Source organism: Danio aesculapii, chromosome 3, assembly GCF_903798145.1.
Source record: "Danio aesculapii chromosome 3, fDanAes4.1, whole genome shotgun sequence".
Taxonomy (NCBI): domain Eukaryota; kingdom Metazoa; phylum Chordata; class Actinopteri; order Cypriniformes; family Danionidae; genus Danio; species Danio aesculapii.
The window spans coordinates 61,146,735-61,174,459 of record NC_079437.1 but is presented as its reverse complement, the minus strand read 5'-3'; the positions used below and the strand labels follow the sequence as shown (position 1 = coordinate 61,174,459).

The 27,725-nt window shown below is 34.4% G+C and overlaps 2 protein-coding genes across 2 annotated transcripts; both read left to right on the top strand.

Moving 5' to 3' along the window:
* Positions 1-58: 58 nt before the first annotated feature.
* Positions 59-9,632, top strand: pvalb1 (parvalbumin 1). Its single transcript, XM_056454396.1, has 5 exons — positions 59-167; positions 2,345-2,423; positions 4,239-4,371; positions 6,643-6,752; positions 9,344-9,632. The coding sequence occupies exons 2-5, from the start codon at positions 2,363-2,365 to the stop codon at positions 9,367-9,369; spliced, it is 330 nt and encodes a 109-aa protein (XP_056310371.1). The 5' UTR covers positions 59-167; positions 2,345-2,362; the 3' UTR covers positions 9,370-9,632.
* Positions 9,633-17,352: 7,720 nt separating this feature from the next.
* pvalb4 (parvalbumin 4) lies at positions 17,353-26,828 on the top strand. The gene is made up of 5 exons (XM_056454397.1): positions 17,353-17,462; positions 21,001-21,067; positions 23,341-23,473; positions 23,548-23,657; positions 26,551-26,828. The coding sequence occupies exons 2-5, from the start codon at positions 21,007-21,009 to the stop codon at positions 26,574-26,576; spliced, it is 330 nt and encodes a 109-aa protein (XP_056310372.1). The 5' UTR covers positions 17,353-17,462; positions 21,001-21,006; the 3' UTR covers positions 26,577-26,828.
* The last annotated feature ends 897 nt before the right edge of the window (positions 26,829-27,725 follow it).

Sequence of the window (27,725 nt, the reverse complement as noted above, 5' to 3'; positions counted from 1 at the left end):
ACATTTTTTCGACACTATTCCTAACGTAGGCCTACATGCAGTATCTGTTACGGAGCATCGAATTCCTGTAAATGGTGAGGCTGAGAGTATATAAGGGGCCCGGACGGAGCCCTGGGTCACACCTCGACTAGCTCCTTTGCTTTTCACTCGCCTTAGACAAGCGCAAGGTGAGTTGTTCTGCAAGCGGATGAATGCTTTAAGATTTGACCGAGGGATTGTGGAATTATGTCCATTTTTTTTCCGAGCGGGAAATCGTCAAGGGATGGGTTTTTTGTTGATCACAAGACGGCGATGATGCGCTTTTAACATTTTTTAATATTTCGATTTTTTAATAATTTTCATATTCATATTTATAGTGATGACGCATTTATCTGTCATCAGATTCATAAAATAAGCTTTTTCGCTGTGAAAGTTTTTATATTTCGATTTTTAAAAAATAAATACTTATATAATATTCAATTATTAATATTCAAAACAATCGAACATTATTTTTAAATCTATTTTTATATAATTTTTTTATACTTATAAGGCTGTGATGATGAAATATTCATTAATATTCATTAATATTTAAAATTATTCATAAAATAATGTTTTTCGTAGTCAACGTTTTTCATATTTCAATTTTTTTTTAAATAAATACTTGTATAATATAATTTTTTTATATTTATAAAGCTGTGATGATGCATTTATCGGTAGCCAGATTCATAAAATACTATTTTTCGTAGTCAACGTTTTTCATATTTAATTAAAAAAATAAATAAATACTTGTATAATATAATTTTTTTATATTCATAAAGCTGTGATGATACATTTATCGGTAGCCAGATTCATAAAATAATGTTTTTCTGTCAACATTTTTCATATATAGTTTCTTTTTTTAAATGAACTTACTAAATATACTTATATAATAATATTTTTTATATTTATAGATTATAGATTCATAAAATAGTGTTTTTTTAATATATTTATAGATTATAGATTCTTAAAATACGTTTTTTTTCATATTTCAATTCATAAAAAAATATTTATATATCATTTTTAATATTTATAAAGCTAAACGACAAAACTTTTGAAAATAATAAAAAAAAGTATTTAAAATTTTTTAAAACTATGCATATAATATTGTTTTTTATATTTATATTTTAGGCTGTGATGATGCGTTTACTGATCATCAGATTCTTAAAGTGATGTTTCTCATTGACAACATTTTTCAAATTTAGATTTGTTTTTAAATAAATACTTTATAAACAATAAAAATAATCGTATAGAAGTTAAACAAGCTGGAACATTTGAAAATAATCGAACGATTTTCATATTTAGATTTTTATTAAAAATAAATATTTATGTTTTTTATATTTAAATTTATAAAACTTTTTATATTTAAATTTATGATGATGCAATTTTATATATTTAGATTTTTATAAAAAATAAATATTTAAATGAAATAGTTTTTTATATTTATATTTATAAAGCTGTGATGATGCAATTTTATATATTTAGATTTTTATTAAAAATAAATATTTACACAAGTTATTTTTATATTTCTAAAGTTAAACAAGACGATGATGATGCATTTAATGGTCATCAGACTCTTCTTTGAGATCCTGAGTTTTTCATATTTTGATTTTAGATTTTTAAACCGATGTATGTTTATAAAGTTACACTTTTATTATGTCATATTTGTACATATCAGATTATAAAACAACTAGTTACAGCTTATGCAAAGCCTTAATATTTATTATTTGAGCCAAATATAACTACAAAAATATATATTTGTGATACTCTCTCATGTTAAGTTTACCCTAACCATGATTTCTGATGCCGAGAAATATGAAAAGTGATGCAAAATGGAAACGATGGATGCTAAACACTAGCGGCGACATTGAGAATGACCCAAACAAACAAACAAAAGAGCTAGTGAAGAGCTTGAGTTCTCCTGGCTTGTTGAGTGTGTTTGAATGCGTGTTTCTACACTGCCAAAAAGCTTTTCTTACTTAGAGTTTTCGTCTTGTTTCTAGTACAATCATCCAAAAATGTTTAAATCAAGAAGCATTTTTCTAGACAAGCTAAAAAAAGCCTAATTTTAAGAAATAATGAGTCAAAATTAAGTGAGTTTTTCCTTAAAACAAGCACAATAATCTGCTAAATCTTGCTTAACCCCTTAATTTTGACCCATTATTTCTGAAAACACGACAATATTTGCTGCTTGTCAAGAAAAAGCTTCTTGATTTAGGAGTTTTTAGATATTTGGACTAGAAACAAGACACAAACTCCACGTAAGAAAAGCCTTTGTGTGTCTGTTTTGGGCGTTTCTGACTGATTGTTGTGGTGTTCTGTTTTTCAGCTTATTCAGATCGGAAGAATGGCCGTCGCTTCACTCCTCGCCGCAGCTGATGTTGATGCTGCTCTCGCCGCCTGCCAGGGTAAACACTAAATATTATATTAAATATCGCACTTGACTAGAGCTGACCTGCCAGATCATTAAAGGGATAGTTCACTCACAATGCAAAAAAAACACCTTTCTTACTTAAAGCTTTAGTCTCGTTTCTGATCTGCATATCTAAAAACTCTTAAATCAAGAAGCATTTTCTAGAGTACTATGAACAAATAGACTTGTTTTCAGAAATAATCAGTCAAAATTAAGTGAGTTTTTCCTTAAATCAAGCAAAATAATCTGCTAATAAGGTCAACAGTATCTTGTTTCCACTTTAAATAAATACGTTATATTGCTTAACCCCATTGGTAGATTATTTAGCATGTTTTAAGTAAAACATTCTCAAAATTATTCATTATTTACTGCCTCTCAAGTGGTTCCAAAGGCTTTTGAGTTTCTTTATTCTGCTGAACACAAAAGAGGATACTTTGAAGAATGCTGAAAACCTGTAACCATTGACTTCCATAGTAGGAAAAACAATGGAGGTCAATGGTTACAGTATTTTTCAGAATATCTTCTGGGAGTGTTTATTTATCTTCCCTCAAGTGGTTCCAAAGGCTTTATGAGTTTCTTTATTCTGTTGAACACAAAAGAGGATACTTTGAAGAATGTTGAAAACCTGTAACCATTGACGTCCATAGTAGTAATTATTCATCAAGTAATAAAATGTTGTAAGACTTTTAAATTGAACTCAATAACTGAAGAGTTTCTTCTTCTGTTGAACAGAAGATACTTTGAAGAATGTTGAAAACCTGTAACCCTTGACTTTCATAGCAGTAATTATTCATTAAGTAATAAAATGTTGTAAGACTTTTAAATTAAACTCAATAACTGAAGAGTTTCTTCTTCTGTTGAACAGAAGATACTTTGAAGAATGCTGAAAACCTGTAACCATTGACTTTCATAGCAGTAATTATTCATTAAGTAATAAAATGTTGTAAGACCTTTAAATTAAACTCAATAACTGAAGAGTTTCTTCTTCTGTTGAACAGAAGATACTTTGAAGAATGCTAAAAACCTGTAACCATTGACTTTCATAGCAGTAATTATTCATTAAGTAATAAAATGTTGTACGACTTTTAAATTAAACTCAATAACTGATGAGTTTCTTCTTCTGTTGAACAGAAGATACTTTGAAGAATGCTGATAACCTGTAACCATTGACTTCCACAGGAGTAATTATTCATTAAGTAATAAAATGTTGTAAGACTTTTAAATTAAACTCAATAACTGATTAGTTTCTTCTTCTGTTGAACAGAAGATATTTTGAAGAATGCTGGAAACCTGTAACTATTGACTTCCACAGTAGTAATTATTTATTAAGTAACATCTAACATTTACAAACATGATATAAAAACTCCGGGAGCTCCGGTTTCCCCCACAGTCCAAACACATGCGCTACAGGGGAATTGATGAACTAAATGGGCAGTAGTGTATTAGTGTATGTGTGTGGATGAGTGTGTGTATGGGTGTTTCCCAGTACTGGGTTGCAGCTGGAAGGCCATCCGCTGCATAAAACATTTGCTGGATAAGTTGGTGGTTCATTCCACTGTGGTAGCTGAAATAAAACAAATCAGAGTTTTTCCAGAAGAAATAATATTAGAGGAAATACTGTGAAAATTTTCTGAATCTGTTCAACATCATTGGGGAAATATTTGAATATATTCACAGGAGGGTGAATACTTTTGTACATCAACTGTGTGTATATTTTTAAGGCCAATAAGCATTTCACTGCATATTGTACTGCGCATGACTGTGTAGGCGACAAATAAAACGTAGCTTTCGAATCTGTCTCTCCGCACAGCTGCCGACTCCTTCGACTACAAGGCTTTCTTCGCCAAGGTCGGTCTGTCAGCCAAATCCGCCGATGAGGTGAAAAAGGCCTTCGCCATCATTGACCAGGACAACAGCGGCTTCATTGAGGAGGAGGAGCTGAAGTGAGAATCATATCTACATTCACACGAATGCACCCTTTTCACATTAGTTTCCCAGCAGCAGAAGCCGTCATAGTTGGTGAAGTCAGAGCGCAGTGAATGGGAGAGGACAACAAATCCTTATTTTACAATCTTATTAGCTGAAATAATGACAGAAAAACTCCAGGATGGTGTTATCGAGACTTTCAGAAGGAGGAAAACAATAGTGTGAGACTGATAACGGCAGATAGAAGAGAGAATCATGTCAGATTTACTGTCCTGAACCCATACACACTGCATTACACACACTTCTCATATGAAGTAATTCACTTTGTGAATGCTGAAAATCTGTAACTATTGACTTCCATAGTAGTAATTATTCATTAAGTAATATAATGTTGTAAGACTTTTAAATTGAACTCAATAACTGAAGAGTTTCTTCTTCTGTTGAACACATAAGAAGATATTTTGAAGAATGTTGGAAACCTGTAACCATTGACTTCCATTGTAGTAATTAATTAATATAATGTTGTAAGACTTTCAAATTAAAACTCAATAACTGATGAGTTCGTCTTCTGTTGAACACATAAGAAGATATTTTGAAGAATGTTGGAAACCTGTAGCTATTGACTTTATTCATTCATTTTCTTTTCGGCTTAGTCCCTTTATAATCCGGGGTTGCCACAGCAGAATGAACCCCCAACTTATCCAGCATGTTTTTACGCAGCGGATGCCCTTTCAGCTGCAACCCATCACTGGGAAATACTATTGACTTCCATAGTAGTAATTATTAAGTAATATAATGTTGTAAGACTTTCAAATTAAAACTCAATAACTGATGAGTTTCTTCTTCTGCTGAACACATAAGAAGATATTTTGAAGAATGTTGGAAACCTGTAACTATTGACTTCCATAGTAGTAATTATTGATTACGTAATATAATTTTGTAAGACTTTTAAATTGAACTCTGAATAACTGAAGGCTGAATTATTATTATATACATATAAAATGAACGAGTATCTTTCTTCTGTTGAACCATAAAGAAGATATTTTGAAGAATGCTGGAAATATCATTTAATACATACATAAATACATAAGTGGGGGGTCATGGGACAATGACAGAGGGTCGCTTGGTGATTTCCAAAAGTCAGATAAATGTTGTGAAACTATTAGAGGGACCATATTTTATCCATAACCCACAGAAGATAAAAATAGTAGTTAATAGTTACATAAAAAGGGGCGTCACGGTGGCTCAGTGGTTAGCACTGTGGCCTCACAGCAAGAAGGTCACTGGTTTAAGTCCCGGCTGGGTCAGTTGGCGTTTCTGTGTGTAGTGTGCATGTTCTCCTCGTGTTAGCGGGGGTTTCCTCCGGGTGCTCCGGTTTCCCCCACAGTCCAAACACATGCGCTACAGACGATTTCAATGTTGGCCCATGAACATTTCCTGCTTGTTGTCAAACTATTTCGTAACTGTAACAAATTCAATGATAACTTATTATTATGTTAAAACACCTGCCATAGGATTATTTATTAATATGTGAAGCTTTTTGGATTCTTGGAAGCTCTACAAATTAAAAATGTAAAACAGGAAATACGTTAGGAGCACTGTTATTGTTTACATCCCTCAAAATGGTCTATAGGGGAATTGACGAACTAAATTGGCCGAAGTGTATGAGTGTGTGTGTGTGAATGAGTGTGTATGGGGGTTTCCCAGTACTGGGTTGCAGCTGGAAGGGCATCCGCTGTTTAAAACATTTGCTGGAATAGTCGGCGGTTCATTCCACTGTGGCATCCCCTAATAAATAAAGAGACTAAGTCAAAGGATAATGAATGAATGAATGAATGATGTGATGTCTTTTCTAAAACTGATTAAATACAGGGTTCAGTGGACAGGTTTTACACGTACTGGGCATCTATTTTATCATATTTAAAAATCTGAAGAGTTAAATAATCTGTATATATCTTTAATATATATTTGTATTTTGTGTTTATTTATTTCTTTTTTCTTCCCCTGCTTTTTGTAATAGCTTTTTAGTTTTCTTTCTTCCATCATCACCGACATGCATGACTCCAGACTGTTTAATTATTGAATATGACCCTTATTATTGTGTTTAGCTGCCATGGGATGTTCAGGTCTTGTGTTAAAACTAAAAAACGTTGTGCAAAATGTTCTTTTCCTTTAATAATAAAGAAGTATAACTAATTATAAATATAATGCATTCATTCAGACGGTGTGTAATAATGTTTCCGGCTACTCTCTGTGACTGACCTGCGCTCTTCTTCTTCTTCCTCCAGGCTTTTCCTGCAGAACTTCAAGGCCAACGCCAGAGTTCTGACCGACAAAGAGACCAAAGCTTTCCTCTCCGCTGGAGACAGCGATGGTGACGGCAAGATCGGAGCTGAAGGTACGAACAAACATGATGCTTTTACACACTCTCAGATGAGCACTATAGAGAAAAGATGCACAAACGCACACTGGTCAGGGAAGAAAGAGCCTATACACTGAACATCTTTCGTTCAAAGTAATTTTATATTAGCGATTAAAGTGCTTTAACCTGTTTTTTTGCCTTAAAGCACACGTTGGTCCAAGGTCTCATTTTTTTCAGTGTATGCTCCTGAGTGCTGGTAGTTTGAGTGTTCATCTACAAAATCAAATCTGAACGCTTGGGCACAAACTTGAGAAACTAGGCAAAACCTGCAGTATAACATGGAGGAAATAGAAAGAAAAAAGTGGCATTACTTAACAATAACATCACAACGTAACATCAGTCGAGTTCAGATGACTTTTGTCCTCCATCAACACTCACCTAAACTAAAATTAAAACTTCTGGCAGCTCATTATAGGGTTAATTTAGATGACCAATCAGAGATCAGGATCCCATACTGCAATACAAAAAGCGCAAATGAATGCAAACCGCCTGTGAATATCAAACTACAGACAATTTAAGCTACTTAAAAAAAAAAGGTAACTAAAATATATATTTTTATGTTGTTTACACTTGTAAAAGTAAAATATATATATATAATTTACGTATATATTTGGATATTTACCTACATATGTATTTTTATTTCTTATGCAAAGAATAAAAAATAATCTTCATATTACTGTACATTTTCCACTAAAATAATCTTTGTTAGCACATAAAAAATTAAATATGTTAGATTTTTCCAAATTAAAATGAAAATTTCTTTTAGTGGATATAACTTTTACATTTATAAGATTTACTTACTAAAAGCCGTTTTAAAAATAATAATTATTTGCTACATATTTCACTCATTTATTTAAAGTTTTAAATTTAATTTAAAAGTCAAAGTGAAAGCAAATTTTGCTAAAGTAAATTTTTACTCATAGATGTATTTTTACATGTATATCTACCATTTTATGAATATTGCTAATATTTATTTTCATAGGTTTTATCATACACAAATGTCATAAATAATAATTAGCATCTTTGCAGTGCAAATGCATTTATTATTTACTTAAATATCTTAATACGCATGTTCCTATAATTTATTGTCATAGCTTTTTTCCATACACAAATGTCATAAATAATAATTAGCGTATTCGCAGTTCATTTGCATAATTCATTTATTATGTACTTAAATAAGTTAATATCCATATTCATAATTATTTTCATAGCTTTTTATCGTATACAAATATTATAAATACTAATTAGCATATTTGTAGTGCAAATGCATTTATTATTTCCTTAAATGTGTTAATATACATGTTTATTTTCATAGATTTTTCCATATGCAAATGTCATACATAATACTTAGTGTATTTGCAGTTCATTTGCATAATTAATTTATTGTTTACTTGAATTTGTTAATATGCATATTCATAATATTTATTTTCATAGCTTTTTATCATATACAAATATTATAAATACTAATTAGCATATTTGTAGTGCAAATGCATTTATTTCCTTAAATATTTTAATATAGATTTTCATAGCTTTTTCCATATGCAAATGTCATACATAATAATTAGTGTATTTGCAGTTCATTTGCATAATTCATTTATTGTTTAATTGAATATGTTAATATGCATATTAATAATATTTATTTTCATAGCTTTTTCCATTTACAAATCTCATAAATAATAATTAGCATATTTGCGGTGGAAATGCATTTATTATTTACTTAAATATCTTAATATTCATATTTATTTTCATAGCTTTTCCATATGCAAATGTCATACATAATAATTAGTGTATTTGCAGTTCATTTGCATAATTCATTTATTGTTTACTTGAACATGTTAATACGCATATTCATATTTATTTTCATAGCTTTTTACATTTACAAATCTCATAAATAATTAGTATATTTATAGTTCATCTGCATAATTCATTTATTATTGACTTAAATATGTTAATAAGCATATTCCTAATATTTATTTTCATAGCTTTTTCCATTTACAAATCTCATAATTAATTAGTATATTTACAGTTCATTTGCATAATTCATTAAATATGTTAATAAGCATATTCATAATATTTATTTTTGATCGCTTTTCCCATCTATCTGTTTTTTTGGGGCATGTTTTTAATTTTCTTTACAACTCTGTAACACTTTTCACCCTATTATTTATATTATTTATGTTTAAATGTCTTTATTTTTTCATAAAATATATTCATTTTATATATATGTATGTTTATTTAATAATTATCTGCCAATGGGGTGAGAAAATAATCTTGTTTTTCACTTTGAAATAAGATTATTTTGCTTGTTTTAAGGAAAAAAACTCACTTAATTTTGACTCATTGATTCTTAAAACAAGACCTAGTTTGTACTTGTCCAAAAAATGCTTCATGATTTAAGAATTTGTAGATATTTGGACTAAAAATAAGACAAAAAGTAAAGTAAGAAAGTATTTTTTGCATTAAAGAGGTTATATATAATACGTCTAGCAGGCCCTTGATGGTGTTTGGCATTGAAATTGGTGACAATTACTGACTAACGGTAGTCTCATCTTTGTCTCATCTCACAGAGTTTGCTGCTCTTGTAAAGGCTTAAATTTTCATCCGACCAAGACCCTTCAAATATCAAGGAACCAGCACTCACGACAGCTCACACCTTTCTCAGCTGAACTCTTTTTTTATATGATCTTACCTATGACTGACTTTGGACAGTTTGCTCAGTGTGTCGTCTGGACATTGGTATTGTTTGTGTTCGGTGGATGTTTTATTTCAAGCCCACTGGCATGTGCAGATGTAACATTCTTGAATGCACTTCTGGGGAAGAGTGAAAAACAAGGAATAAATATAGTTTTGGTGTAACATGTTGGTGTAACAACTTTTTTTACCATGCACTTTAAGTGAGTTTTCATAGGAGTCGGCTTAGAAATTATGACTAACTAAAGTTGCAAATCAAAATTCAGTTAAACAATTATGAAAATATGCACATAATTATTATTGTATACGCCTTATATGTGGAAAACATTTCTAGCCCTTGCTGAACAAAATCAAAACAGTCAATTTACAATGGTACTGCATTGGTTTTCATTTTAACTATAATGGATTTCTACTCGCAATTTGATGCCTTCAAAAAAGATTTCATAAAAATCCTGAAGAAATATAGAAATTAATAATAGTCAAAGGCTAGCTGGCCAACTATTTTAGGCTATCATTTGTACAGATTGATTTTCATCATTTGGATAACCAAATTATTGATAACCAAAGTTGTACTAAAAACACGATGGTGAAACTATGGTTGGTGATGCTAATCCAACGTTCTTGTTTATGTTAACTATCAAGGATTTCTACAGGTAATTTGTTATCTCTTATGGAAATTAATCAGTCATAGTCTACAATTTTAGGCTAACTATCATTTGGATAAACAAATTATTGATATATAACCAAAGTTTCACTACAAACACGATGGTGAAACTATGGTTAGTGCCACGAATTCATCGTTCATGTTTGGTTTAACGACATGAGAAACGTGTTTTTGGGGTTCATTTGTAGTACAACCACTGTTAATTGTTATAAGTGACGTCCTAAACGAACTAAAAATGGTTCAGATTTGGTATTTTAACTGGTTAAATGTAGTTTGTAATGTTTTAAAGGTACTTATACCGGTGACTTTAGTGATCATTGTTTGATTTCCTTAACCAGATCGCCAGATTCTTAAAGAGAAGGATGACTAAAATTATACATGTTCAATTCAAAACTAGGAAATCGACCAAAAGTGTATAGTAGACTGCATTACTGCATGTTGCTGTCGATAATGGAGCATTTTTTAGCTAAATATTTGTTTTATTACCTCAATCTTACCTGATGCTTCGCCTCAAAATCCGCGTTTCTCTTCTGTAAACGCGACCTCGCCTGCTTTAATCTGATTGGCTGTCTTGCATGGAAAATGTAACTTTCTTGTCATATTTTTATCATTTATAATAATTTCTCCATCGGTTCTATCTTAAATCAGTTGTTATACTTTAAATATTTCGATTCTTCAGTTTTAACTGATGTCCAAAAAAAATTACACACAACTTCAGTAAAATTTTGGTAAAATCTCGATTGAAAAAAAAGTCCAAAAGTCCATCTTCAAAATTAGTTGTAAATAATAACAAATTATTTAAAATAAAAATAAAAAGGTTTACGGCTTTAAAATAATGAAGTTTTTGCTGCGTAAACCCCGCCTACTATAATCCGATTGGCTATCTCGATCATTTTGCCATTGATTGACACGTGCTGTCAGGCACAGACTAGCCTGGAAAATATTACTTTCTTGTCATATTGTTAAATTCTTGATCATTTCTATCTTAAAACAGTAGTTAAATATTTTGATCTTACCCGATGTGATGCCCAAATAATTACACTTCTGTTAAAACCTGGGTAAAAAACAATCCAAAAGTCCATCTTTAAAATGAATTGTAAATAATACATGATTTAATTAAAAAAAAAAAAAGGGTTTAAGGCTTTAAAATAATATCCAGTTATCGCTGCTTCAACCTTACCTGACGCTAGAATTCGCCCTCTTCTTCTTCTGATAATCCTAAACTACGTCTACTTTAATCCGATTGGCTATCTCGATCATTTTGCAATTGATTGACAAGCGCTGTCTGGCAGAGACCAGACTAGAAAATGAAACTTTCTTGTCATTTTTTAATCATTTATTATAATTATTTCCTAATCGGTTCTATCTTAAATCAGTTATTATACTTTAATTATTTCGATTTTTCAGTCTTAACTGATACCCAAAAAATTACACACAACTTCTGCTAAGAGTAAAAACCAGAGATTTGGTAAAACCTGGGTAAAACATAGTCCAAAAGTCCATCTTCAAAATTAGTTGTAAATAATAACAAATTATTCAAAATAAAAAAAGTTTAAGGCTTAAAATAATAAAGTTTTCGCTGCGTAAACCCCGCCTACTTTAATCCGATTGGCTATCTCGATCATTTTGCCATTGATTGACAAGTGCTGTCAGGCACAGACCAGCCTGGAAAATATAACTTGTCATATTGTTAAATTCTTGATCATTTCTATCTTAAAACAGGAGTTAAATATTATGATTCTTCAATCTTACCCGATGCCCAAAAAATTCTTGGTAAAAACAGTCCAAAAGTCCATCTTCAAAATTAGTTTTATAATACCTAAATATAAAATATACCTATTTTTTGTTACTGTCCAACATTAATTCATATTATTACATTACTTTGAGGGCAGGGATGGGGTAGACATTAATAAAATACAATATAATGGGTAATTTTATGAATAATACTTGGTATAATTACTGTTTTTACATTACCGTGAGGGTTGTGTTTAGGGTTGAAGTGGGATAGACGTTAATAAAATACCATTAATGGGTAATTTAATAAACAATACTCAGTGTAATTAATGTTTTTAATTACTATGAAGGTTGGATTAGGGTTAGGGTAGGGGTAGACAGTACTAAAATACAATTATTGGGTAATTTAATAAATAATATGAATAACACTGTACAGTTTTTACATTACTGAGACGGTTGGGGTAGAAGAGGACCTTTAAAAATCCAATTAATGGGTAATTTAATATATAATATACATAATACTCTGTATAATTACTGTTTTGACATTATCAAGAGGGCTGGGGTACGGGTTGACATTAATAAAATACAATGTAATGTGTAATTTAATAAATAATATAAACAATTCTCATTAACTTCCGGCCACAGCTGTATCTCTTCTTGCAACAACCAGACAATCCTAAACAGATTATGACGGTGGAAAGGCTAAATATAAGGTAAAAAAATCTCAGATAGCATCACTGAGGGCTAGTTATGTGTGTATGGTGTCGCGGGTTGTCCTTTATTGGCACAGGCCAAGGGAAGGCCTGAGATTTGCTGAGCTGCACTGGAAGGGATTTACAGAAGATAGTTTTCACATGCCCAATTAGTCCATAACAGCTTCCCCAATGCTCAAAATAGCTCCACTAACACTCAAACAAAGCAGCAGCCAAAGGACCAGGCCTCCAAAACACATTCAACATCCTGCAACTTGAGTCTTAATGCTGATACAATCAGGCCTCATTAAACCTTTGGATCACTGAGCTGTATTATTATTATTATTATTATTATTATTATTATTATTATTATTATTTAGGTTTTTAGCATTGAGAGCTGTTACAAGTTTTGATATCGTTGAGTAAAGTGAATAAGCTCTGCTGCTCTCTGCTGTCCGAACACCGAAACTGAATTATTATTATTATTATTATTATTATTATTATTATTATTATTAATATTATTATTATTAATATAATATAGTAAAAAGGGGGCAGCATGGTGGTCGCTTGTTCGAGTCCTTACTGGGCTTGTGTTCTCCCCGTGTTGGCGTTGGTTTCCCCCACAGTCCAAACACATGTTCTATGATGAATTGGCCTAAAGTGGCCGTAATGTATGAGTGTGTGTGTGAATATGTGTATGGGTGTTTCCCAGAGTTGGGTTGCAGCTGGAAGGGCATCCTCTGCGTAAAACAAATGCTGGAATAGTAGGCGGATCATTCTGTGTACACTTTTGAAGTAGAAGGACTGAGTAAAGCCTTTTAAAATCACTTTCAACAGTGTTTCATCTTCACGAAAACATAATTATTTTAAAAAAAGATTAATCAATCACTGATGTAATTTATTTTTAACTATTCCCATACAAAAAAACCACAGCATTTACAGAAAACAGGACAAATTCCAACATTTTTTTAATATCCAACATACTTCAAATGCAACCACATTCACAACAAATCTCCATGCAAAATAAATTCAATACGGACATATTTACAAATAACATGATTATACTGTATTAATAATGTTTGTTAGTAATAGTAATGCCTTTTAAAATCCCTTCTATTGTATCTTCAGATTTACATTATAACCCTCATGTATAGTTTGTCTGAAGTGATGTATACAAACTATATAGTATGAGCAGGGATACAATCAGCCAGTGCAGCGACATTTTGTGTCTGCCGGTTTGTTTCCTTGCGGGAGTTCGATTGGCATTTTCCCGCATGTTAATTCTGACCAATAGAAAAGCAGTTTAGGAAATGCGTTCAATAACATCTGGCCAATGAGTGATGTGGATTTTGTCACATGACTGCATTTTGGTTCTTTTCAACTGGTTCGGACTAAAGCGATCTGCGTGGTGGGAAAACGACCCAAAGACGGCAGAGAAATGCTACAGTGTATCATTTATTGCCCTTGATCTGGACCAAATGAACCAAACCACAGATGTGAAAGCACACCGAGACTTTTCTTTCAGAACCTGTCTCGTTTGCCCAGTTAGCACGGTTCGTTTGGCATATGTGAATCCAGCAATCACGCTCGGATCCGCGCCAAATCAATCGGTCTGAAATCGCCTGAATGAGGTGGTCTCGGCTCGATTGAAACGAACTCTGGAGCGGATCGATTGTGGTGAGAAAGCGATACGATCCGAGCCCGGCTATATCACAGAGTATTATGGATATGTAACAGGCAGACGGCTATATGAAGAGAGAATTATGAGTGGGGCGGGAGGTCATTCCAGACATCCCAAGTCTCCAAGGCGTCCGGGAGTCTCTGTGCTTTTGCGGGAGACCCGCAAACGAGTGATAATCTCCTGGAAATCGCGCGTCTCCCTCCCGGTCCTCAAATACGTCGCGTACCCTTCTCACCCCTCACCACCGCATCCCTCCTCGCTCTTCAGACACGTCGCGCGCACCTTGTCAAACTCCAAACCCCCCCGACAGCTGAGCGGGACTCTGCAAAATAAACCGTGAAACTCTGTCCAATGTGAGGAGAGTTTACTCACACGTGACTCGTTTTAGCTATTTTGGTCTGTGTACAAACTTTGCCGTGTGAAAGCGAACCGCACCAAGAACAAAGAGCAACACGGCAACAATTGTAATCCCTGTTTCAGAACAAATGAATCGATTCACAGGTGTGAAAACACCCTAAGTTACATATAAAGTTACGTTTCAAAACTGCCCAAATTTTGTCAACCCACCAATACCATTTTTTGGCGGGGGTTCATCTTTATTGACAGGACAGTGAAGATTTACAGACAGGAAAGTGTGGGGAGCAGAGATAAGGGAAGGATCGGCAAAGGACCTTGAGCCGGGAATCAAACTCAGGTCACCGCGAGCACCTGGGTGCTATGTGTCGACGCACTTACCACTAGGCTACTGGCGCCAACACCAATGTCATTTTTACCCGCAAAATTAAATTCAAAACCGCCCAATAGGTGGGAAAACGGCCAATCTGGCAACACTGTTTTCCACCAATAAATCCCGGGGTGCTGAAATATAATTGGCTAAACTGGCATTGGGCGGGTTAAACGACCAAAACAAAGACAGCCGTTCCCACAGAATATCTGACTTTGTTTTTCAGATCAACATAAATGTTCACTTAGCATGTTTCTGCAATCATATGATGGTATTTCCATGCTTTATAGGAGTCCAAAACGTACACACAGCACCTTTAATTATCAATGAAGACTAGTCAATCGCTAAAACTATTTAATTTTGACCTATTCCCATACTGACAAGACAAAACAGCGCAGATGTAAACAACAGTCCTGATATAGCACATACCTGAACGCTAAATGAATGCAGTATGGACAGAAACACACGTTAACCAGAGTCAGAGTCTCTATAGACTGAAGCAGACACACAGAACTGTGCTTTCCTTCCTGAAGTGCTCTTAAACCACAGCGCTGTGTGTGTGTGTGTCCATGCGCTCTCAGCACGAGTGTATTATTAGCATAGTGGTGGAGGATGGAGGTTTTTTTCTAACGCACCTTTTAAGCATCTTCAGTTTGACGATAAATATAGGACAGTGTGTGTGTGTGTGTGTGTGTGTGAGTGTGTGTGTGTGTTTGTGCGTGTGTGTGTGTATGTGAGGGCAAATGTCCAGCGGGCGAGGGTGTCAATTACATTATCATGACTGTGTGTGTGTCTGTGCATATGTGAGTACATGAGTGTGTGTGTGTGTGTGTGTGTGTGAGACCATGTGTGTGTGTGTGTGCTTATGTGAGTCCATGTGTGTGTGTGTGTTTATGATTTTATGAGTGTGTGTCTGTGTGTTTGTGTGAGTCCACGAATCTGTGCGTGTGTGTGTCCATGAGTGTGTATGAGTCTATGAGTGTGTGTTTGTGTGTGTTTGCGTGTGAGTTCATGTGTCTGTGTGTGTTTTAGTGAGTGTGTTTCCATTGGTGTGTCTGTTTGTGTTTGTGAGTCCTTGAGTATGTCTTTGTGTTTGTGTGAGACCATGTGTGCGTTTGTGTGTTCGCGTGCTTGTGTGTGACCCTGTGTGCGCGTGTGTGTCCATGAGTATGTGCGTGCGTGTTTGTGTGAGTCTATAAGTGTGTGCCTGTGTTTGTCTCCATGTGTGTGTGTGTGTTTGTGTAAGTCCATGAGAGTGTGTGTGTGTGTGTGTGTTAGTCTATGAGTGTGTGTGTGTGTGTGTGTGTGTGTGTGTGTGTGTGTGATTCCATGAGTATGTGTGTGTGTGTGAGTGAATCCATGAGTGTGTGGTGTGTGTTTGTGTGATTCCATGAGTGTGAGTGTGTATTTGTGTGTGAGTCCACAAGTGTGTGTTTTTGTTTGTGATTCCATGTGTGTGTGTGTGTTTGTTTTTGGGATTCCATGAGTGTGTGTGTTTGTGTATTTGTGTGTGTGTGTGTGTGTGTGTGTGTGAGAGAGTCCATAAATGCGTGTGTTTGTATGATTCCATGAGTGTGTGTGTGTGTGAGTCCATAAGTGTGTGTTTTTGTTTGTGATTTCATGAGTGTGTGTGTGTGTGTTTTGTTTTTGTAATTCCATGAGTGTGTGTGTGTGTGTGTGTTTTGTTTTTGTGATTCCTTGAGTGTGTATGAGTCCATGATTGTGAGTGTGTGCGCCTGTCTGTGTGCGTGTTTGTTTGATTCCATGAGTGTGTGTGTGAGTTCATGAGTGTGAGTGTGTGTGTGTGTTTGTGTGAGTTCATGAGTGTGTGTGTGTTTGTATGATTCCATTAGTGTGAGTCCATGAGTGTGTGTGTGTATGTGTGTGTGTGTTTGCGTCTATGAGTGTGCATGTGATTCCATAAGTGAGTATGTGTGTGTGTGTGAATCCACAAGTGTGTGTGTGCGCCTGTCTGTGTGTGTGTTTGTTTGATTATATGAGTGTGTGTGTGTGTGAGGCCATGATTGTGTGTGTGTCGGTGTGATTCAATGTGTGTGTGTTTGTGTGAGTCCATGAGTGAGTGTGTGTGAATCCATGTGTGTGTGTGTGTTGATTTGTGTAATTCAATGAGCGTGTGTGTGTGTGTGTGTGTGTGTATTTGTGTGATTCAATGAGTGTATGTGAATCCATGTGTGTGTGTGTGTGTGTGTGTTTATTTCTGTGATTCAATGAGTGTGTGATTCCATGAGAGTGTGTGTGTGTGTCTTTGTGTGAGTGCATGAGTGTGTGTGTGTGAATCCATGTAAGTGTTTGTGAGTGTGTGATTCCAAGTGTGTGTGTGTGTGAGGGCAGTTGTCCAGCGTCTGAGGGTGTCGATTACATTATGATTCATATTTGGAGCGGCTGAAGGTATATAAGGGGAGCCCGGCGGGTCAGAGCCCACTGCAGTCCACAGCTCCAGTCTTCCTGAAACCCTTCAGCGACAAAAGACACAACAGAGGTGAGTCTGCACGGGACGCCCGATCTGTGTGTGACCGAGGAGGCTTTAGAAACACATCCTCAAGTTAAGTGTTTGCATCCCAAATCCCAACACTGCAAAAACTGCTTAACTTAAGAGTTTCTGTCTCGCTTTAGTCCAAATATCTGCAAATTTAAATAAATCAAGAAGCATTTTCAAGATGAGCAACAAATATAGTGCTGTTTTCAGTAATAATGAGTCAAAATACAGTCAGTTTTAGTTAAAACAAGCTAAATAAGCTGATTTCAAAGCTAAATCAAGATTATTTTGCATGTTTTAACTAAAAACTGACTGTATTTTGACTCATTATCTCTGAAAACAACACTATATTTGTTGCTCGTCTAGAAAATGCTTCCTGATTTAATTTATTTTAGATGTTTGCACTAGAAACCAGACCAAAAACTCTCAGTAAGAAAGGCTTTTTTTGCAGTGGATGTGTTTATTTGTGCTGTGTGTTTATTTTAAGAGGACCTCAAGGTCACACACTGGACACTTCAGGACTTGTCAGTCCTGTCATCATTTAGTCAGCCTTTCTTCTGCCGGACACTAAAGAAGATACTTTGAACAATGCTGAAAGCCAGTATTTATTCCTCCTACTCTGCTTTTCTTAGAGTTTCTGTCTTGTTTCTAGTCCAAATATCTACCAATTTAATTAAATCAGGAAGCATTTTCTAGACGAGCAAACTATATAGTGTTGTTTTCAGTAATAATGAGTCAAAATGGAGTCAGTTTTAGTTAAAATAAGCTAAATAACCTGATTTCAAAGCTAAAACAAGATTATTTTAACTAAAAACTGACTTCATTTTGACTCATTATTACTGAAAACAACACTATATTTGTTGCTCATCTAGAAAATGCTTCTTGATTTAAGGATTTTTAGATATTTGGACCGAGTCATATTAGAAACCAGACCAAAACTCTCAGTCAGAAGGGCTTTTTTTTTTTGCAGTGGATGTGTTTATTTGTGCTGTGTTTATTTTAAGAGGACCTCAAGGTCACACACTGCACTGAAAAAAGTGTTGCATGCAAAACTGTTGCAAACTATTTTGTTGAAAATTTAAACAAACAAATTCAATTTAATAATGTTCAACTTCATTTGTTTGTTTAAATTCAGCCCAAATAGATTGTTTACAACCCCTTAACGTAAAAACATATTGAGTAAATCCAAAGAATCATCTTTGAATAATTTTTTTCAGTGTGGACACTTCAGGACTTAAAGGGGTAGTTCACACAAAAATGTCAGTCCTGTCATCATTTAGTCAGCCTTTCCTCTGCCGGACACTAAAGAAGATACTTTGAACAATGCTGAAAGCCAGTATTTGTTCCTCCTACTCTGCTTTTCTTAAAGTTTCTGTCTCGTTTCTAGTCCAAATATCTACAAATTTAATTAAATCAAGAAGCATTTTCTAGATGAGCAACATATATAGTGTTGTTTTCAGTAATAATGAGTCAAAATGAAGTCAGTTTTAGTTAAAACAAGCTAAATAACCTGATTTCAAAGCTAAAACAAGATTATTTTGCATGTTTTAAGGAAAAACTGACTTCATTTTGACTCATTATTACTGAAAACAACACTATATTTGTTGCTCATCTAGAAAATGCTTCTTGATTTAAGGATTTTTAGATATTTGGACCGAGTCATATTAGAAATGAGACCAAATCTCTCAGTCAGAAGGTATTTTTTTGCAGTGGATGTATTTATTTGTGCTGTGTGTTTATTTTAAGAGGACCTCAAGGTCACACACTGGACACTTCAGGACTTAAAGGGGTAGTTCACACAAAAATGTCAGTCCTGTCATCATTTCGTCAGCCTTTCCTCTGCCGGACACTAAAGAAGATACTTTGAACAATGCTGAAAGCCAGAATTTGTTCCTCCTACTCTGCTTTTCTTAGAGTTTCTGTCTCGTTTCTAGTCCAAATATCTACAAATTTAAATAAATCAAGAAGCATTTTCTAGATGAGCAACAAATATAGTGTTGTTTTCAGTAATAATGAGTCAAAATGGAGTCAGTTTTAGTTAAAACAAGCTAAATAACCTGATTTCAAAGCTAAATCGAGATTATTTTACCTGTTTTAACTAAAAACTCACTTAATTTTGACTCATTATATCTGAAAACAACACTATATTGTTTGCTCATCTAAAAAAATGCTTCTTGATTTCAGAATTTTTAGATATTTGGACTATAAACGAGACAAAAAGGACTTAAAGGGGCAGCTCACGCAAAAATGACAGTCCTGTCATCATGTAGTGACACTAAAGAAGACATTTTGAGCAATGCTGAAAGCCTGTATTTGTTTTTCCTACTATAAAAGTCAATGGTTACAGGTTTTCAGCATTCTTCAAATCATCTTCTTTTAAAGTTCACCTGAAGAAATCCACTTGTAAATGTTTGGAAACACAATAAATAGTGAGCAAATTTTCATCAGGGGGTGAACTGTCACTTTAAGATTCTTGTAAGTCAGTTCAGGAGAGATGGGAGTTTTGGGGGTCTTTTACAGGATATGTGAGCATGTTTGGAATGATTGCATGAACAAATGAACTACGGTATTAAAAATGTAGTAAATGTGCATCTACACTGTAAGAAATATCCATGAATGATCAGTTTTCAGTATTTTGTGATGGATGTTTTTATTTTTCCCTCTTTATTTCTGCTTCTGAGTTGCATTATGGGATCTTGATCTTTCTTCCAACAACTTTTAACCATGTAAAGGTGTAACAAGTGACTTTTCTGAACATTTGTAATGGTTTGCAGTGCTCTATTGTCTGGATTGGTGTTGTATATTACACTACAAACACCTGGTAATAAACTGCCAGAACATTTTCATTTGTTTTACACACTTATTTCTCTCTATATATTATTTTTGAGATATTTTGCACAGTCTTTTTGTCTTTCTATCTATCTATTGCTGTAAAAAATATCTGTTAATGAACAGTTTGTTCTGTATTTTGTGTGTTTTGGGACTTTTAATTAAACCACACTGAACTAAACTGAACTGAAAACTGGACTGACACACTCTCAACTTACTAGAACGTCTATGTTAAGTCACTTTGACACAATCTACATTGTAAAAGCGCTAGAGAAATAAAGATGAATTGAATTATTTTCTGTTTATATGCGGTTGTTAATTGCATTATGGGATGTTGATCTCTTCTCTGTCCACTTTTGATGTTGAAAATTCAACTCTAAAGTTTAACAAAGCGACTTTTATTGACATTTTAGTCATTTGAAATATAATATCTAGAGAAATAAGTCTGTAAAATAACAGATAATGTTTATTACAAGGTGTTTGTAGTGTAATATACAACACCAACACAGACAAAACAGCACTTTACACTGTTAAAAATGTCAACAAAGGCCACTTCTTCAAACCTTTCAAAGAAACATCAAGCTCCCATAATGCAATTCAAAAGCAGAAATAAACAAGGAAAAATAAAAACATCCATCACAAAATACAGAAAACTGCATGTTGTTTATAGTGTATAATCCACTTATGTTCTGTTTAATGTTGATTGATTCAGCTAAAGATGGCATTCGCCGGAGTCCTGAACGACGCTGACATCTCTGCAGCACTGGAGGCATGCAAGGGTGAGAAACGCTTTACATTACATCTGGATTTTTTGCTCTTTATTTTTAGTTGTTCAAAACTTTCAAAGATTTAAGAAGCTGATGACCTGACGTCATAACCCGCTTGTGAGAAGTGTTCATTGAACTGAATTTTCCATTTTAGTTTGCATGACGACACATCAAGCTTCAAATAAGAAGAGTCGCCAATTTTAGAACTCTTGCACCGTCCGCCATGCTTGTAGTTCTAATGGAATTCACGTCCAATGTGCAATGCATTGTGGGTAATATTAGTAGTTAGATTACGGATAGTTCTACACTTCTAATTTCTACCGGAATAAACCATCTGGGAACCTTTGGCGCACTCTTCACTCTTCCAATTTCTACCAAAAATAGTAGACCAATTTAATCTTTTCAGCATACTACAGTTTGAGACATACTAGTACTATTTAGGGTGGATAGTATACGAATTGGGATGCAGCAATTTAATTAAATTTTCCGTTTTACTTTACATGACGACACACCAAGCGGCCAATCAAATAAGCAATTGGCCAATTTTAGAACTTTTGCTGTGTTCCAATTCGTCTATACTGTATATGACGCTTAATCTCGCCCGTCCGCCATGTTTGTAGTTCTAATCAAATTCACATCCACTGTGCAATGTATTGTGGGTAATATTAGCGGTTAGAGTATGGACGCTTCTACACTTTTAATTTCAACCGGAAAAGACCATCTGGGAACCTTTGGCGCACTCTTATCAACATACTACAGTTTGGGACACACTAGTTATATTTTCAAATACTATTTAGAATGGATAGTATGTGAATTGGGACGCAGCAATTTAATTATGTTTTCTATTTTTGATATATAACACAGAAAACATGATTTAAATATTTCCCAGTCGGCTAGATATTAACTAATAGTCAGTGAAACAACTTTACCGAAGCCTCTCCACTTGACGGTTCCACGTCCGCCATGTTTGTAGTTTGTTTACACTTTTCCTGCCGAGTTTGTAGTTTTAATCGAATTCAAATTCAACGCCGAATGTATTGTGGGTAATAGTAGCGGTTGTTGGAGAAAGGACGGTTCCATTCAGTAAGGTCTAGAAGGGATACAGCTATAGATTTTTGTGACACTGTACAATAATAATTCGTATTTTTACATTACTGTGAGGGTTGAGGTAGCGGTAGACATTAATAAAATACAATAAATGGGAAATTAATAAATAATATAAATAATTCTCTTTAATTTCCGGCCACAAACGTATCCGATCTAGCAACTAACCGTGGTTGGAGTAAGGACGGTTCCATTCAGTAAGATCTAGAAGGGATACAGCTATGGATTTTTGTGACACTGTACAATAATAATTCATATTTTTACATTACTGTGAGGGTTGGGGTAGTTGTAGACGTTAATAAAATACAACTTTATACTTTGGTATAAGTATAACTTGACGGTTGGTCTCGCGCGTCCGCCATGTTTGTAGTTTGTGCAATGTGTTGTGGGTAATAGTAGCGGTTGTTAGAGTATGGACGGTTCCATTCAGTAAGGTCTAGAAGGGATACAGCTATGGATTTTTGTGACAACAATAATTCATATTTTTACATTACTGTGAGGGTTGGGGTAGCAGTAGACGTTAATAAAATACAACTGAATGGGAAATTAATAAATAATATAAATAATACTTTGGTATAAGTACTGTTTTTACATTACTGTAATGGTTGGGTTTAAAGTTGGGGTGGGGTAGATGTTAATAAAATACAATTTAATGGGTAATTTAATAATTAATATGTATAATACACAGTATAATTACTGTTTTTACATTATTGTGATGGTTGGGTTTAGGATTGGGGTAGGGATAGACATTAATAAAATACAATTAATGGGTAATGTATTAAATAATATCAAGTACTCTCGGTTTAATTACTGTTTTTACATTACTGTGATGGTGGGGTTTAGGTAGACGTTAATAAAAATACAATTAATGGATTATCTAATAGACTAAATAATTTTCGTGAACTTCCGGCTGCAGCTGTATCCCCTCTAGCAACAACAGTTCTACACTTTAAAAATAGTCGACAATCCAGCAACCATTGTTGTCCTCTTTTCAGCATACTACAGTTTGGGACACACTAATGCCATGTTCGAACATTATTTAGGGTGTATAGTATGCAAATTGGGATGCAGCATCTGTCTTGAAATTCTATTCTAAACTCTCAGGGTCACAGAAATAATAACAGTCCCCACAAGAAGAGTGTGTGAGTGTGTGTGTTTATCCGTCTTGTGTGTCACCGCAGCTGCTGACTCCTTCAACCACAAGGCTTTCTTCGCAAAGGTCGGTCTGGCCAGCAAGTCCGCCGATGAGGTCAAGAAGGCCTTCGCAATCATTGATCAGGACAAGAGTGGCTTCATTGAGGAGGAGGAGCTCAAGTAAGAGGCACATTTCAATGTAAATCTGTGAAGTGTGTGTGTGTGTGTGTTCTCATGATGAAGTGTGTGTGCAGGCTGTTCCTGCAGAACTTCAAGGCTAATGCCAGAGCACTGACGGACGGCGAGACCAAGACTTTCCTGAAGGCTGGAGACTCTGATGGAGACGGCAAGATCGGGATTGATGGTCAGTCCTCAATTTGTAGAATCTCGCCTGAAAAGGTCTCGAGAAATTAAAATAAACAATTGTAGATGTAAGTTTTAGTCTGTTCGTTTTAAGGTTATCGATTAGCTAGCGTGCTACAAAACAGATCCACCTAAATGGATCAACAATTTTTTTTGCCGTCTCCCTTATACCTCAGTTTCTCATCAAATCTTCTGACCAATCAAAAGCTCTCTGTCTGACATGCCCCGCCCCCTTCTTTTCATTTGATGCTCGCTTGATGCACTTGAGCTCAATCACTCTCGCTGTGATAAAGCAAACGCTATTGGCTGTTTTTTTAAAGAGGAGGAGCTACTCTATGCCCCACCCTCTCTTCGTTTTTCAGTTGAGATTAGGTCAAACATTGAATAAAAAAATGCACATTTCAAAGCACTTCACGAGACCTTTAAATGAACACTCCACTGCTGTTTGGACATTTGGACAGCTCCCCTAGAGTTGAGTTTCTATCCATTTATCTGATCTTCAGGTCTGGAGGGAGCACTTTTAGCTTAGCTTAGCATACATCATTGAATCGGATTAGACCATTAGCAGCTTGTTACTTGCAAAATGAGTATTTTTTAAAAGGGATAGTTTAGCCAAAAGTGAAAATTTTGTCACCCTTTACTTTTTTTCTGTTGAACACAAAAGAAGATATTTTGAAGAATGTTGTAAACCTGTACCCATTGACTTCCATAGTAGGGAAAACAAACACTATGGAATTAAATGGTTAAAGCTTTTTAGCATTCTTCAAAACATCTTTTTTAGTGTTCAACTGAGGAAAAAAATGAATAACTTGAGGGAGAGTAAATGCTAAATACATTTTGGGTGAACTATCCCGTTAAATGTTTTGAAAAGTGCGAAGATTAAAATTATGTCAAGAGATTTTAAAATTGGTAACTGTACTTTAAGACATCTTGCCGATGTTTTAGCATTGCAAACAAAGACAATCAGTCTTTCATCTTATTCATACTGATTTTAATGTCTTAAAATCAGTAATGTTTCCCAGTGATGGGTTGCAGCTGAAAGGGCGTAAAACATGTGCTGGATAAGTTGGCGGTTCATTCTGCTGTGGCGACCCCTGATTAATAAAGGGACTAAGCCGAAAAGAAAATGAATGAATGAAATCTGTAATGTACTAGTGTTGTCACGATACCAAAATTTTGACTTCAATACAATATTTAAATTAAATATGATTATATCAATACTAAACTGATAACATGGCCAAAAAAAGGAAAAGAGATTAAGTACTAAATCCTTTCGGCGGGTCATGTTTTACGATATTACCACTATTTTATAATCAAATATTTTCTTTTTATCATAAAGCACAAAGGTCTAAAAAGTTCTATAATTTGTGAATGAAGGATTCATCAAAAAAAGATGTAGTGTGAGTGCCCCCTGTGGATATTCTTGGTATAGCGAATCAACCATTTTTGTAATAAAAAGTTCAAATTTGGAATACCCCTGTGGTTAATTGTGTTTCATGTTCGGTGCAAAGTTTTATAGTGCTATTTTACAATCAAATATTTTATAATATTGTCAAAACGCAAAGCTCCGAGACTGGAGATTCCATATTTGATAATATTACAGACAGTTTGTTTATTTATTTATGATAAAAATTACTTAAAAAATTACTTTATTTACTTAAAAAAATAATTGAAATGTAGCGTGGGTGTCCCCCGGTGGCTCTTTTTGGGTATAGCAGATCAACAAAATCTCACAGGAACCTCAATTTTTGTGATTTAACGTTCGGATTTGAAACACAAATAGATGATTAGTTTCACGTTTTAAATTTTGCAGCACTCTTTTATAATCAAATATTTTTCTAATCTTGACCAAACACAAAGCTGTGAGACTCGAGGAGTGGCCACTGTTTGTGATAATAGACAATTATTAGTTTGTGAATGGAGATTTCATCAAAAATAAAGGATGTAGCGCCCCCCGGTGATAATTTTTCTATAGCCGATAAACAAAATCCGCCAAATTTGGTGATATAACGTTCACATTTGTAACGCGGGCATCCGCATTCCATGTTTGGTGTCATGTTTCGAATTTTACAGAACTATTTTATAAGCAAATATTTTATTTAATAATAAGCCCTGTTTTTGATAATGTGTCAGACGTGGGGGTTTTTTTATGAATGGAGGGTAGTGTAGTGTGGGTGCCCCCAGTGGCTCTTTTTGATACTGCAGCTAAACAAAATCTCACATGAACCATTTTTGTGATATCAAGTTTAAATTTGGAACTCAAATTGCTCGAGCGATTCCCTGTTTCAGATTTGACAGCACTATTTATAATCAAATCTACTTCATACTTTAACTTAAACAAAACTTTTTGTTAACGTTGTGACAGAAATGGAATAATTTATGCCACAAGAACACAAGAACAGGAGTCTTTTAGTCATACTTCACTTAAACGATCTTAGATGATTAGACAGATCCTGGATCTTTTAATCTTGATAACTGATCTCTGGCTAATTTGCTTCTTCAAACAATTCGTGAATCAGATTAAAATATCTGGATGAACTGATCTGATCTTTCCAATCCTCGAAATCATGACCAGCAGTGCAGCATTCGGCTGACGGACACATCATGTAATTATCCATGTGAGCAAAATAACATCATATTGATAGTAAGCTATAGGTTAAATATGATACGCAATAGCTTTCCAGATCTGTTGTGGGCTGCAGGCTTTACATGTGTCAAGAGTACTTACATTTAGAGATGTCCTTCTTAAGGATAGTATTCTTTAATCATGTGGTGTAAGGCGTAACTGGGCTGTTTGAATTAATTCTGCATCAATACAGCATGAAAATATAGTGCACCTAATGTATAGTGTATATTTTGACTGAACATTCATCTCCTTGTTTTGTTTCTAACAGAGTTCGCTGCCTTGGTTAAGGCATAAATTGCTTCTGACCAACAACACCTCTTGCTCCGAAGGAACAACTTTTCCCAAGACCTCCCATTTTCATCTTACTATAAATAATTTTTATACTCATGATGCTTATGAGAAGTTTCCTCCCATGCAGCACACTGTCAAAGCAATGACTGTGAATGTAGCGGTTGTGTCTCCTGTCTTAAATATGAATTTTGCTTACTGTAAAATCTGATGCACTTTTACGGGAACGAAGAAAAGAATAAATATTCTTTTTCAGTAGAGACTTCTTCATGCCATTTCCTTGTGTATATCTGCTTTTGACTCAGAGTTCATGATTATATTTATATAAAATACTTAAATAAGTATACTATATATATATACACACACACACACACACACACACACACACACTTACTGGCCATTTTATTAGGTACACCTTACTAGTACCGGGTTGGACCCTCTTTTTCCTTCAGAACTGTCTTAATCCTTCATGGCAGAGATTCAACAAGGTACTGCAAAGAGTGTATGGGTTGCGGCTGGAATGACATCCGCTGCGTAAAACATATGCTGGCGGTTCATTCCGCTGTGGCGACCCCTGATGAATAAAGGGACTAAGCCGAATGAAAGAATGAATGAATAAACTTCCAGCATGAGTGGATGTCTTAGCCTAACCCTTCCACTAGATGGCGCGACCTTACAAAGACAGTCACTGAGTGTAGTCCTACAATAAAGTCATTATAAACACAAGCAGAATTGTGTTTTTGTTTTTTGATAAAATAATTTTGCACTCATAGTTACTTATTACTTACTTGATTTCGATAGCGCTTTAATAAGGTAGATTGTGTCAAAGCAGCCTGACAATGTAGTTTTATTGTAGTTTTAATATTGTTGTAATAACTATGAACATATTTTTAAAACTGTTCTGTCCTGCAGAAATAAATAACATTAAACATCTCGAAAAAACATCTATAAGTTCATCTAGTGTATTTATCTTTAAAAATAAGTATCCGCTGTAAAATAAAAGTTCTCTTACTTGAGTTTTTTGTTTTGTTTCTAGTCCAAATATCTAAAAATTCTTAAATCCAGAAGCATTACATGTAAAAATTTAGTCTAATAAGTTAGTTTTTTTTTAAAAACAAGCTGCCAATGGAGAAAGTGCGTAAATAATCTTATTTT